The following is a 15,205-nucleotide window of genomic DNA, read 5'->3' as shown; positions in this document are numbered from 1 at the left end:
TTTTAAATTAAACTATAAACCATATAAAATACAATATTTTAGTTTCAAAATTTACTTTGAACAATTTTTTTGATAAAAATTTTGAACGATCATTGACAATTTTCTTTTTTTAAATTATAAATTACTAAAACTATTAATCCCACAGTGAAAATTTTGTTATCAGTAATTTAAATTTTTTTTCTATAAAAGATATAAATGATCGAAAAAACTATATGAGTAGAAATCATCATTATTAATATTAAAAATATACTAAAATATATTATCTATGTTAGTATCATTTAAATTTAATTATATATTCTATCAAATATAAAAAAATATATTTTTAGATTAATAAAATTGATTTATATGTTCGCAACAATTTAATTATATATTTAATAGTTATTGAACTTTAATTATTTAATACATATTAATTATTTCATAATATGTAAAAATATTTAATATTTAAAATAATTTATATATATAATGTTGATCTTGCGCAAGATGCGTATCTTAACCTAGTTCTATACTATTTCGACAAATACGTGATAGCATATTCAATACATATATATATATATATGGTCAATAAATGTGATGTGGGTCTTCTTTGCTTGATGTGATGGTAGATAGTACGAAAACACTCATATCCATATCCAATAAGCCAACGACGTCATCTCTTTTCTTTCATTAACCGGCAACTTTTACATAGAAGAGGTAAACCTAATTCAGATGTGACATAAATATTTGACATTACGTTATCTCAAAATCAACAACATTTACCTAACTTATATTCTATATATGGCTATTATGCAAATAAACCCCTTTAGTTTATCATCCCTATCTATGATGTAACATGTGCTTTGTTTCCAATAATTTCATAGAGTCCAAGCTTCTCAGTCTTTGACTCGAGGCCACCAAGTTAACGTTTCTACTCATTTTTAAAACTCAAGCAAAAGTATGAAAGCACAATACCACTACCAACCATTGAAAAGCCAAATAAAACAAGGCTATAAAATCCCTCGTATTGTCACAAAAAGAAAATTTGAAAAGCAGAAAAAAAAACAGACTTGTTGCGGATTGTAAAAAAAAAAGGCTATAACATCATCGATAGCTTTTATGGTTCCTCATATAATAAAAGAACATACACTCTTTTTACTCATTGCGGATTGTCTGATACTTTCCCCACAATGATTCAGACCTCTTCATCTCAGCCATTAAGCTCTTGAACTTGTGGCTGTAGTCCACTCCACTGTTCATTTAAATAAAGAAAAAAAGATCAGATTAGTTTGGATTTAAACGCAAAAGAGCGAAAAAATCATAATCTTTAAGAAATGGAAAGAGAACCTGATCCGATCCAACGATGAGATAGCACGAAGAGCACTTCTGATCATGTCTTCATTACGGTCATGCTCTTGCTTCACGGCATCTTGCTTTGGCTTGAAGTTTATTGTTTTTTGAAGTGGTTCCACAAGCGAATCCAGTACTGGAACAAAACCATCATGATAAGCAATTTTTTACCCGATTTTGAAACAATGATTTTGGAAAGCTATTTTAACATACCAGCTAGCACGGCCGAGGGGCATTTATCCGCTAGTAGTGAGAGTATAAGATGACAAATCATCTTCAGATCATAATGATCTGCATAAACAGAGATTTTTGTTATAATGCTAAAGCGTTACACTATCTATGTTAATTTAACATACAAGATAGAGAGATTGACACACTCACCTTCTAGTCCGGATTTGAGGAAAGGGATAATGAAAGAAGACGGATTCAGTTGATCAAGACAGCTATCGAGCAGAGTAAATACACACTCAAAAGCTGCTTTCCTCAGTTCAAGCCCGTCATCAACAACGTGCTTGAATGGCCCTAGATCAACCGTCCTTATTAACTCTTTCTGCAAAACAAATCAGAAAGGCCTCAGCCAAATGCATTCCAAAATATTATGACAGGATTGTTGTAACACTAAGAGCCTTTTTACAGAAATTACCTTGATAACAGTTTGATCATAAAGAAGCGGTAACAACTCAGAGAGGAGTCCTTTAATGAGGTTTGGTTTGTAGTGAGCAAAGGTACTCAGAGCTGACACAGCTGCACGCCTAACATGCTGCAAAGATCAAGGAACCAGGAAAAGAAAGTTATGATCAGTCGGAACAAGATCAATGATTCTTGAGATCATTGAATAAGGTTAAATTTCATTTGACCTACCCTGTCACCATCTTTAATTAACATGAGGAATGAAGAAATCTCGGGGAAGATGATTTCATCCAACTTCTCAGGCCGTTCCACGACAGAATATTTCACAGCGGTAACAACAGTCGCACGAGTAAAAGCGGCTGGACTAGTCGTCCTCACCTGTAAAATTTCAGAATGCAATAACAATATTATTACTCATCATTCAAACTAATGACAGAAAACGAGTAAATGAAGATAGTAAGATTGTTCTGCAGCTACCTTAAGTGCAGGAACTAGTTTCTCAGGTTCTATCAACGCCATTTTTCCCAAGCATTCAGCAACAACATTCCTTACACCCTCTTCCTCGCTTTCACAGTGGTTAAACAGTAAAGCAAGTATTTTCTCAACACTGGAATTCTGGAAATCAGCTTTATCAACAGACTGCCTCACGATCACCTGAAAAACCAAGGAACAAGGTATGAAATCTAACAATACATCTAATTTGATAGAGTATAATACGGACACTTGTTCAGGAAAACAAACCTCCTTGAGCGAATGAAGGAGAATATATTGTTTCTTCTGTTGATTATCAATCTGGTTCAAGATAAAAGGCAAATAATTCGACAGATTGCCAACAGCAATGTTTCCAAGAGCATATGAAGCCGCAGACTTTATTTCTTCAAAAGGAGATTGGAAAGACTCAATGACGATCGTCTCAATGCCAGCATGTGCGCTCAGATCTTTCCTTCTCCCAATCTCACCAAGAGACAATAAGGCAAGATGCTGTTTTGCCTGCACGAGAAAAACCATCACCACAAAATAAGCCTTCCAATAGATATAGATCTACAAAGGAAAATACGCAATTTGTCTAATCCGAAAGCTTACTGAATTTGTGCCGCTGTCATCTTTAAGGATTTCTATAAGCATTTTAACTGTAGACGAGCAATTCTTATCACCTGCCGCGAGACAAAGAACTGCAACACACTGTGCAATTGAATATAATGCTTGCTTTGGGACGCCTCCCGACTGAGGGGAAGGCTTAGCACAAGAAAGTAATGAGTCGAGTAAGGTGTAGAAACTCGTATTTGCATGATACACCAGAGCTTCAAAGAATCCTTGCAGCGCCTGTGACAAAGCATCCACAAGATCAGCTCAGCTGTATCTTTAATCCAGGTAAAGTAACAATTCAAACAAAACATAAAATTACCAAAAGTGCTTGACCCTGGAGCAATGGACTTTTAACCAAAGTTAATGCCTGTGGAAGAACTTTGTTGCGAACCGCCAAACTGATATTTTCACTACAACTCTTTCCAGTCATCAGAGTGCAGCAGAGTTCAAGTGCAAGAGCCGTCATATGGAGGTCCGAAACGCTGAAAACACAGATGAGAGTCATTCATCTAATGAAACCACCAACATAAAAGGTTTAGAGAGAAAAAAAAACATTTGCGGAAGCTCTGGACAAACATACCATATCAGAGATGAAAGCTCCACAACAATAACTTCATAAGCATCTGAGTCGATTTTATCACCGTAGGCTGTTACCAAGGTATTCATGGTAATCAGTGTTGCTTGCCGTAGAACCCGATTAGCCTGTTACACAGAAGCATAAATACAAATTGCCTAAGTACAAATTATTGTATTCAGGGATTTTTTCACAGATTATGAGTCAGTAAACAGAAAAAGCATATTTGATGCCTATTAGTAAGAAGCCATATACTGATATACCTTCCTTAAGAACCCAGTTAATTCAGCAATCAAATGGTCCAAGACACATGATAGATCAATGTGCAGCGGAGATGTGGCAATGACAGCAAATGCCTGCATGCACCAACACAATCACGAAAATGAGCTAAAACATTTAAAATAAAAGCGTTAACCGAAGCATGAGAGCAACCTTTACTGCTGTGAGGCGAGTGATTTCGTTTCCCATTCGGTCAACAAGCACAGGAAGGCATGAAGGCAACTCTGCCCCAAGTTGATCGCCAAATGTTGAAATCACAAGACCCATGCAGGTAATAGCACACTCCTTGACCTCCTGTTACAGCGAAGAGAGATTAAGAAACATAAATAGTACCATAAAACACACAGCAATTTGCTTATCTTTTCCAATTTCAGTAATTAATCATAAAAACAAATTGAAAGAGTTCACAAATAAAATTCAGATCTAATGCCCCAAAGCCAGGATATTCAAAAAACGATGAAAAAAATAAAAAAGGGGGATTCATTCCAAACCTGGTCCTGATCTTGATTTGTCAAGCGAGACATTATCGCATTGTAGATCGGATGAACAAATGATTTAAAATCAAAGCCCATACCCTAAACCACATAAGAGAAGATATCAGTGGAAGCAAAAATCTGTGGGTTGTCAACGGGTAAAAGTATGGGTCGAATAATAATTAAAAAACGCTGACACTGATTTACCTGAGTACTTGGGCGTACTACTCTGACAAGTTCCCCACAGACCCTTAATGCCTCGGCGGTCACCTTGTAATAGCGTTCGCCAACAGCAGCTAAAACAGGACTAGAAAGAGCCTAGGTTGACATAAAGTTAAAGAGTCAGTAAAATCAACCTTCATCAGCTGTTAACGTCATTTAGTTTTGAAAACTAAGTTCTGACGTCTATGACTCAACAGTAGTCATTGAAAATTTTCGATGGACAGAAGACCACAAAAAGTTTCCAACCTTAATGTAAGGATGAAAAACAGGAGGTGCATGCGATGCCAATACTAATTTTGTGAAGACGAGAGCTTCGATTTTCAAGTTTGAAGTAGAAGATTTATCCTGGAGGGGAAAAAGGAGGAAACATGAGCAAATGAACAAAGAACGACACCGAGAGTATGTAAATATGTGTACTGAATATCCCCACTTACATTAAGCGCTCTTTCAATTCCAGGAACTAGTGAACCAATATGATCAGCAAGGCAGTCAGGCAGGACGACCACAAGTTCTCTCAAAACAGAGAATGCACCAACCTACAAATAGGTAAGGAGTTTTTAAAATATCGAAAAGGAACCAAGCCGAAAAGAAAAATTCACACTTTCGTACCTTCGTCTTAACAGACTTTTCACGCAGCTGCCTATTTATGGATTTCACAATCTTTGAGACTTCTTGCTTCAGTAGCCATTTCGCACTGCATCGATCAAATTTATATATTTTGTTAGCAAAATTCATCATTAATGTGACACCATGCATACTGATGGAGTGAAAGGATGCAGAATTTGCCTTGATTCATCGGTGTCAGTTTGACCTTTTGTGACATTTCCTGTTTGCCGTAACAGATCAATGAATGTGTTGAAAACATCCATCTGTAACAACAGTACCGCGGGTCAGTGATCATTTAACAATGCAGGATCAAGCATTTATTTTACATACCTTCACATTTTCCTCTCTTTCCTTAAATCTATCAATCAGTTTTGGGCAGGCCTGCACACGAAGAGTTATTATTAATTTCCTCAAGAGACTACAGTAAATATCGATTTCTCATTTTAATTAAACATATCAAGAGAAGTAATTAATTATACAATCCTCTTGATAGGTGTTAAAATAAGATATATACCTCTTGATATACTTTAGAGATCATCTCAGAACGAGAAACTATTAATCCTGCCAAGCATTTCGCCGCAGCTCTCCTAACTTTCCAGCTGGCATCCTCATCATCCGTGTACTCATTCGCACTCTCACTGTGAGGAGAAAGACATGAATCACTAAGACAAATGTCCACAGCAAGAAGCTAGGTTACGGATCCAATGCTTATATCATAACTTACTCATCTTCTTCATCTTCAAGAGTCTCATCATCAGTATCTTCCTCCATATTGTCCGTAAAATTTGGGTCATAACTTATGTATTCTAAAGTGAGGTTCAAAATTTCATCACAATATGGTGAGATGTCCCTTGGACACCGTAGCAAGAAACTTTCAAGTGCCTGCAGTAAAATATCACAAAAATTTTTCATACAACTATCATTGAAGCTTAATGAAGATTAAAATCCAAATTTCAGACGACAGAGTAACAGAAAAGAGACTACGAGCACGCCTACGTAATTGGCCGATCAAGAAATTGGATAAGAAAATAAAAAGATGCACGCCTAGTGAGAAAGTAGAAACTAGGGAATCTTGTGTGAGACCTGTAAGCTATACTCGCGGAGCTCCTCATCATTCTCCGAAGCGCTGGTGCAGTATTTGATCAATACTGGAACAGTATTACCAAGATGAGTCCCAAATCGGTATCCGACAGAGCGGCTGAAACAAAAATAAACGTGATAAATATCATCACACCCATGGCAACTCTAATCATAAATTCATAATACACAAGGTAAAACATGCATCCCATTCAATGAATAGTCAGGACAACCACAACTAACAGAAATATATACATGGATAAAGACAAGTACCACAACAAAGAAGGATAAAAAGGAAGTACCTTAAAGCTCCAATCATTTGAATATTGGTGCGTGTAATCTCCGATTTCGCATTCTTGTTACTTAGGTTTTTCACAACTTGAACTGTCGCTTTTGCGAGCAAATCATCAGACAGACTCGAAGCAAGAGATGCTGAAACCCAAAAAATGGAACTTAAATGAGATATCCAACATCGAATTAAGACTTACTATATAAGACTGGGGTCTGGGGGGAACATATGGAGTTGAATATATCATTTAAACCCGCTTTGGTATCACATGAACTAACACCAACAGCTGAGATCCATATTCATAAATTTATTACCGGGCTGACACTCAATCCCCATGAGATTAGAAACTGGTTTCACATTAACCAACTACTGAAGTAAGTAGGCAACAATCTTACTGTCTCAATTTTGTTAACTTACCAATGCATGTAACAGTCTTCTTCCTGACTGTGGCTTGGTTACAGCCCAATTGCAACAGCAATGCGTTCAGTAGCTTATCGTGATCATCTGCCATCAAACTTCCGTACTTTTGAACAACATCACACATGATCTCAAGACATTCACACTTAATCCCTGAGCTCATTCCCTTCAGCAGCAAGACAGCAAACAATTAGTTATTTGCAAAACAATTAGATTAGGGTAGACACATAATTACAAGCGTCTACTGTTCTCTACTTTACTAAGAGTTGTTCAGAAAGAGCTGTAACAGCGCCAACAAAACTATAAAATCAATTCAATAATAAGCATCAGTCCATCTAATGTGTAGCCTGAATTTTTATTTGAATTGTAATGTGTAATCTGAAATTGTATCAGATCCTCATGAGTGGCATATTCAATGGAAAAAAGAAATATGCCTCTTAGCAACTAACCTCGCCACTTATCCCTCCAATCATTTGTGGAGTTAGAGTAACAAGAATGGATGGAGCAAGCGAAGGAGCAACTTGAGCGACAACCGTCCTGAGAGCTATGCTTGCGGTATCACGGTGTTGGTCTTTCCCATGCAGCAGTTTCTCACACAATTTGTTGGTAATCTCCACAATACGCTCTTCTCCAACCTTCTTCACCAATGGAGCAAGACTGGACGAAAAAATCATAAATCAAAGTTCGAATACAGTCGGCTAATTTACAAAAATCTCAAGACAATGAAAACCAAAGGTGCTGAGAGAAGGAAGCAAACCATTTAACAGCCAATCCAGAAACATCACCAGCAACATCATCAAGCTGTTTAAGTATGATGCTCGACAATCTCATCTCCAAGTCCGTATCGAGTTTAAAGGATTCCTTATTCAACTCATTGAGCAAATCAGACGTTGCCATGTATCTAAAATCTTTATCTTTGCCAGTCATCTAAACATTAACATAGAAAACACACAGATATAAGAAAATTTTGTATAATCAATAACAAAAATCGATCTTAGTTCGATATAGATAATGAAAGACCTTTTCAATAATTCCAGAAACTTGTAAGTTCGCCATCTTTGCTTGACCTTATCAATTCACCCCTTCCAACTGCATCAAACAAGGATCCATCAGTGCAATGCAACTCAAACAAGCTCTCAATATAGTTCAATGCGTCACAAAGGAGAAGCCAAGCCCCGAAGGACTGATTTGATTCTCTCCCGATAACAAAACCTAATCGATTTCCCTAAGAAAACCGATGATCAATTGAAGATCACAAACAAGAGGTTCGTTTCGATCAATCGAAGTAGCTTCACACCAAAACCCTAAGAGTACGACTACGACTGGGGATACTAAAAAGTAAAAAGAGTTAGTGGTAGACATCGTCAGACTTCTCGATGTCGAACTAAATCGTAAACAAGGAGGCAAATCTAACCTCAGAAGACGAAATCGACGACGGAGAAGGAAGCAGAGCGGCGAGAGGGTCCGATATAACGTGGTGAGGTTGCCAAGAGACACTGTAAGTTTTGCCCCGGACTCGTCAAGCTCTGATTCATATACGCCTCTCCTCTTCTTAATAAGGAAACTACAAGTTTACAAATGGGCCGTGTGGAGTTAAATTGGGCCTGCTGCTATCTAACATTACCTTTTACGGTTTCTCCTGTTAATCCTTACGAAATTAAATACAGAAATATATGTTCTTTTGACAAATATCATTATTGATATTTCTATTTTGGTTTATTTTTATTAAAATTTTCTTTTAAAAATTAATTTTGGAAATATCAAAATTAAAATATATGTATAAATTAGATTTTGATATAGACATTTGATAATAACAGTTACAATTTTTTTATTTTTTCAACAAAATATGTATTTTTATATTTTCTGTTTTTATAATAAAATTTATTTGTTTTAAATCTTTTTTGAAACCATATTTGTGTTCTCCAGATTTCTGTATATATTATGATTTTATAAATTACTTTTCAATTAATGTAAATCCAGAATCCTTTATATACTAAAGTGCAACTCGATCGACCAATTTTATTGCTACAAATGGATTATATCTAAGATTAAAAACTAATTAAATTAAAATTCTTGCAGTTAGATAATTGTAAAAGGTAAAAAGTTAAATAAAAATGTGTCTATCCATTCTTTACTATCTTCAATTTTCAAAAACTTAAATCCTTAGATTTTCTCTATTCACTACCACCACGTTCAAGGTGAATCATGTTATTTGCATAACTTCCAAATCATGGCCATATTTTAAACGGTTTCATATCTATCTATCTATCTATACTAATAAAGTGAGTTTTTCTCCCTCGTTTGCTGACAAGTGTCGTCCTTTCATTCGTTTCGAATTGGGCTTTGGTTTTTAATTCAGCCTTCTTTTCTGTGTTTATGTTGATTTTGAATTGGGTTTCTTATTCTTTGCTTCAGGCCCAGTTAGCATATGTTTACCTTTCTTTTTCCGTTTTTTCTTCGTAACCTTCACCAACGATTTGATTTAGCAAAAAAAAAATGCAGAGACCGAACACGACGATCACCTCTCTGTAATCTCTCAAGTTCGCATTGACACCTTCTTTACTAATTAATGCTTTGATTTTAATGATGGTGTTCAATCAAACCAAGCCATCGCTTTCTCGTCCATCCAGCTTCCCTTCGGACCCTCCCTTCGTAACCAAACCCAATCTATATATATATGAACCCAAACGAGTAGTCTCTGCAAATCTTATCGCCTCGGTTTCTTCTTTCACACCATTCTATCTGTAAGAGTCTGAAAGCATGGTTAATCCTCAGCTTCGTCTGAGCTGAGGGTTAGACGTTGTAAGGAGACTGTTCTCACCCGGCTCCTTCATCTTAGGGAAGCAAGGAATATGAAGAAAGGTGGTGAGTAATGGCCGTTGATATGGGTTTGGTGGACGAGAAGGTACTTCTTTCCTATGAATCTGTTATGTCTTAAGATCACTGGAGATAGTTACAATGCTAACGTTTGATTGTCTCATTTTGTACGCAATCCACGCTGATTAAGCATCTTAGAGAAGGATGGATTTTTGAGCTCCGTGTATTCGAGGTCACTGACGGCAGTACCCGTCTCGGACCAAACCACTTTCCTCGAGATTATGGAAACAAACAACCCTTTACCTACGGAGATCTTCATGTTCTGCAATTATGAGGAACTTATGTTGCTAATACGTACACCCAATTACGAGGTTAGTTTCAAGCATAACCTCAATAGTCGTACGAGTCAATACATATCTTCGATAATTAAAATGTCATAATACGTCACTGTTTCATACAAGATAGTTTTGGTGAAGTAATGGCCATCAAAAACACATATATGATACAACTATGAAACACATACAATCAGTGCCGGCCCAGTCTATAATATTGCCTAAAGCAAAAACCAAATTTCGCGCCCCAAGAGATTCGAACCTATCAACTTTAAACCAGGTAAGGGTACACAACCACTAGGGCACATGAAAGTTTTGGTCATTGTGATGCCCATAAATATACAATCCAGCTCTGTTTTCGGGAAGCTCAGAATGTGAAAAAGGTGGTGCACTTATGGGTGTCGACATGCTAACTATTGGATGATAAGGTACTAGCTTTGATGATCTTGTTTCGTGATTATTACAACTATGGTTCGTGAATTTTGGTTTACATCTCCTACTCAGGCAGGCATATCTCATCCAAGCCTCTGTAATGGTCCATCGGCTTAACGCATTCAAGTAACTTCTTAAGGAGGGAGCTACACATGAGCTTAGTGGGTACGATGTTACCAGAAGGAACAATCATTTCAAATTACTTGATATATATGCTGGCTGCATACTACTCCTTTAGATCTCTAGCTTATCACGATTTCAATTTTTTTTTTATTTCAAGTACATCTGTTGACAATTCACCTACTTATATTATGTTGCAGAGAATTTGATGGTAACAAGAATTTGGAGCACGAGATCTCCATGAGACTTTTAGCTAAGGCGAAGATAAGCTCTTTATAAGTTATCTTCTCCTCTACGTGTTACGTGAATTAGTCTCTTCAATTTGTTCAAAGTGATTCTCTTCAGCTTGATCATAAGTACGTTCCTCATTCAACAAGTTATATTCGGTTGGCCCTGCAATTTACAGTATGAGTTTTTTTTTTCTGTCAGTATCATTGAATGTATAAACCGCTAAGCAAAGCACAATATATACACAAGAACCCGGAGGAATGGAGTGTAAGGGATTCTCAGTCATGTGTTATGTAAGCTCTTCTATCAACAAGAGACTGTGAAGATCAATATAATCAAACCAAGTAGTCAATTTTGGATTGTTGGAAGGGGGAGTGACCACCTGAATCTAGATATGATGGAACTAGGCCTGGGCAAAATAACCGGAACCGAACATTTCAAATTACTATATATATATGCAGGCTGCAGACTACTCCTTTAGATCTAGCTTATCATGATTTCAGTTTTTTTTTATTTCCAGTACATCTGTTGACAATTCACCTACTTATATTGTGTTGCAGAGAATTTGATGGTAACAAGAATTTGGAGCACGAGATCTCCATGAGACTTTTAGCTAAGGCGAAGATAAGCTCTTTATAAGTTATCTTCTCCTCTACGTGTTACGTGAATTAGTCTCTTCAATTTGTTCAAAGTGATTCTCTTCAGCTTGATCATAAGTACGTTCCTCATTCAACAAGTTATATTCGGTTGGCCCTGCAATTTACAGTATGAGTTTCTATTTTTTTTTTTCTCAGTATCATTGAATGTATAAACCGCAAAGCAAAGCACAATATATACACAAGAACCCGGAGGAATGGAGTAAGGGATTCTCAGTCATGTGTTATGTAAGCTCTTCTATCAACAAGAGACTGTGAAGATCAATATAATCAAACCAAGTAGTCAATTTTGGATTGTTGGAAGGGGGAGTGACCACCTGAATCTAGATATGATGGAACATTGATGAATATGTTTCGTGCAAGTCTATATTCTATTATAGTTTCTCTTATTTACTGCTCCAAGTCCCACGATATACATGAGCTTAGTAACAAAAGTATTCATTCATGGAGAAGGTTATAGTATGCTAACTTATATTCAGGTTTGTTATGATGATTTGCTAAATTTCTTTAAACTGATTTAACAGGATGGAGAGTCTGGGATGACAAGGTGATACTGTAGGTTCCATTGCCCGCCACAGTTTACCAATAACTGGTTAGATTACATAGCACATCTACTTTATTTTCACTATTAAATTAGTTTTTCTTCACCGCAGTAGCTCTTGGAGGCTCAAGTGCTCAACCTTTCTTTTGGTCGCTAATGCGTGGAAAAGTACCAGAGCTGGCGTTGTTGGGATGAGGAGTTTGAGTTTCCGCTCACAGTACCAGAGCTGGCGTTGCTCACAGTTGAAGTTCATGCCAGAGAAGGACGACTTTGAGACAGGGTATACGTTATGTTCCTTTGTATGATCACAAAGGCGAGAGACTTGTCGTGCTCGGTTACACTTCTAATGTGGTTTTCCAGTTTGTTTATAAATCAGAGTTTCTTTCTTCTTATACTGTCGTACTTCAAAAGAGTTGTAGTAGAGAAGTTTTTTATTACGCAAAACATATAAGATATAACGAATCAAATAACTATGATTGGATATATATATATATATTATATATTCTGAGACAATAGTAAGCTAAGTTTCAAAAAAAAAAAACAATAGTAAGCTTTTAGATATATGAATGAGCTTTTTATATGAGTGTTGCTCATAATTTGTGATGCTGAGTTTTGCATATTTTTTACGGTTTAATAAAGACTAGAGGTTTTACCGCGCTACGCGCGGTTTATTTGTCTATAATTTTTTATATTTTTTTATATGTTAAATGTTACGTAAAAAACAATTTTTATAATTATTTAATTTTTTTTTGTGTTATATTATATTATTTTATTGTTTCGATGTAATATTTGACAAATTAAAATGAAATATGATAATTTCTTATGAACAATTAATTAACGTTTATATGCTTAAATCATCTTAACTTGAGAATTTTTTTCAAAGAAATACATTATTCAGACAAAATGCTAGAATTATCTTATATGAATCTTAAATAATGTAGCATCCAAAAACAATTACACAAATCATCTTTTCCTATTTAAGTAGAACTTTGTATTATGTTGACATGTAGAGTTTTTAACAAAAAAAACATTTATGTATAGATGAGCGGCTGACAAAAAAAATAATAAAAAATACATTTATGTATTTTAGGATAAGTACATTTATTATTTTAAATGTATTATTAGAAAATATTAAATATTTTAGTATGTGAAAATAACTTAGTATATGAGTGTATATGCCATATTATGTTTTATTATTTTGGAATTTAATTTCGAAGTGCACTTCGATGTTATATTGGATAGTTTTATGTTCGGACGCAAATGATAGAATACAATTAGTTTAAATATTAAATAATTTGACTGAAAAAAGATCAAATGGAAAAATTACTACAAATATACGAAACTAAAAAATGAACTAATTGAATTTTAAAATCATTTACTTAAATATTTTTGGGGTTTTTGCCAAAACTAACCCACAATAATTCTTGGAAGTCTTCTGACAAAGTCGTCTGGACTTCCAGGAAATCGTCTGGATTTTTCTGAGCGTTTTGGTAAGTTCTTATGTCTGATTTTTCTTCATTTGGTAACTTCTTGTTGTATAAAGTTCTTACTTTTTTCCCAAACTAAAACTCTCCAAACCCGCTCTAATCTCTTTGACTTGAAAACACCAAACTTTATATGAATTTTTCTGTTTTGTCTCATGTCTTTCTTACTAATCTATCTTTTTTGCATGTTTTTAATTAGATGATACTCATCTTCCACTAATTTAAAGGTAGATCTATTATTTTTATATATGTATTTTTGTGTGTTCTGTAAAGGTAGATTTATCTAATCTTCCACTCATTTTTTCTGTTTTTAAGCCATTTGAACGTTTTTGTGGTATGTTTTGTGAATTGCATGTCTATTCTTTTAGTTGTGAATTTTTTGTAAAATCAGTAATAATGTTTTCCAAGATGTATTAAATGTGCTAACAATGTGTTTACACATTTACAAATCATTGAAATAATAGACTTCAGTAATCTTTTTCTTATCTTTGGATCTCTCATATGCAATAATAAACTCACATGGCCTTTTCTCATCTTAATAAACAAGAATGTTGGTAGCTTCATATTGATACAACATTTTAAGAAGCATTTAACCCTTCTTCCAACTCATAACAATAGTCATCATTATTGTCTATAACAATAATACTTAAGAGATGGAAACAAACAATAGTAACTAGTTAAAGCATATCATATTTTTTATAAGTTTGCGTTGAAAAACTTAGTCAAATTTAGTAAAACTAAGGGAGAGAACATATTTTGTAAATATGAGTTTTACATATCTTGAAGTTACTTATCACTCTTAAAAATACAAGTTATTCAAAAACTAACGTAGAAGACTTAAAAACTAGCGGAGAAGACGCGGACGACTTCAATATAAGTTGTCCAGACGACTAAACTATACGTTGTTTGGTCAACACAGATGTTATTTTTGCAATTGACTTTGAAATATGTTATTTCGGACCACTGAAAAATAAGTCGTCTACTATTGTTTGGTTAAAAAAAAACTCCAAAAAAGCTAGACGACTTACATTCCAGATAAACAAAGTGATCAAAGCAAAAGATAACACAAAGCTCATGATTGAGTTATGTGACCAAAAGTAAGTTTATGTACTTTATTAAATATATTTGCGAGCAAAACATATATATATATATATATATATATATTTTGTTTATACAGTAATGTCAAAACACACTTCAAGATTTAATTATATACAGACGACTTATAATTCAGTCGTCCACGAGACGACTGAAATGTAAGTCGTCCAGGATTTACGAGGTTTGACCATAATCTCGGAAAAAAATCCTCGACGACTGAAATGTAAGTCGTCTGGGGAAGTCAAACTTCTGTAATTATCCAGTCAAATGCAAAACTAACCTATGACGACTGAAATGTTAGTCGTCTAGGTTCTTTGGAAATTTTTTTGAAACCAAACAATTGTAGACGACTTAACTTTCAGTCGTCTCAGGTTACAGATTTCAAAGTCAATTGCAAAAATAACATTTGCGTTGACCAGACGACTTCCAGGTAAGTCGTCTACAGCCAGACGACTTCCTGGTAAGTCGTCCACAGCAAGACGACTTCCCAAGTAAGTCGTCTGACGAACATATCTGGAAAAAAA

The 15,205-nt window shown here is 35.1% G+C and overlaps 1 protein-coding gene and 1 long non-coding RNA gene across 8 annotated transcripts; one reads left to right on the top strand and one right to left on the bottom strand.

The window, feature by feature from the left end:
• Positions 1-973: 973 nt before the first annotated feature.
• LOC106327308 (cullin-associated NEDD8-dissociated protein 1) lies at positions 974-8,516 on the bottom strand. The gene is made up of 29 exons (XM_013765430.1): positions 8,391-8,516; positions 7,997-8,065; positions 7,734-7,903; positions 7,426-7,633; positions 6,977-7,142; positions 6,573-6,702; positions 6,277-6,391; positions 5,918-6,075; positions 5,708-5,831; positions 5,524-5,574; positions 5,374-5,456; positions 5,197-5,281; positions 5,022-5,123; positions 4,834-4,932; positions 4,573-4,683; positions 4,384-4,467; positions 4,046-4,186; positions 3,877-3,969; positions 3,620-3,741; positions 3,359-3,521; positions 3,037-3,276; positions 2,695-2,943; positions 2,431-2,607; positions 2,185-2,331; positions 1,967-2,083; positions 1,705-1,873; positions 1,537-1,614; positions 1,321-1,459; positions 974-1,225 (listed from the first exon to the last, which is right to left on the bottom strand). Exons 2-29 carry the CDS (start codon positions 8,030-8,032, stop codon positions 1,129-1,131), a joined length of 3,654 nt encoding a protein of 1,217 aa, XP_013620884.1. The 5' UTR covers positions 8,033-8,065; positions 8,391-8,516; the 3' UTR covers positions 974-1,128.
• Positions 8,517-9,469: 953 nt separating this feature from the next.
• On the top strand, positions 9,470-12,376 carry LOC106326779. Of its 7 annotated transcripts, none has more exons than XR_001267322.1 (7): positions 9,470-9,881; positions 9,984-10,164; positions 10,259-10,553; positions 10,634-10,718; positions 10,878-11,033; positions 11,107-11,198; positions 12,086-12,376. It is a non-coding gene; the product is annotated as an uncharacterized LOC106326779 (long non-coding RNA). The 7 variants fall into 7 exon arrangements; XR_001267318.1 differs by having other exon boundaries at positions 10,634-10,722; XR_001267321.1 differs by having other exon boundaries at positions 10,630-10,722.
• Positions 12,377-15,205: the final 2,829 nt, after the last annotated feature.

This window comes from Brassica oleracea, chromosome C2 (genome assembly GCF_000695525.1).
Source record: "Brassica oleracea var. oleracea cultivar TO1000 chromosome C2, BOL, whole genome shotgun sequence".
In the NCBI taxonomy this organism is placed as follows: Eukaryota; Viridiplantae; Streptophyta; class Magnoliopsida; order Brassicales; family Brassicaceae; genus Brassica; species Brassica oleracea.
Note: the sequence above shows the minus strand (reverse complement) of the source record. Positions and strands in the feature narration are given on the sequence as shown.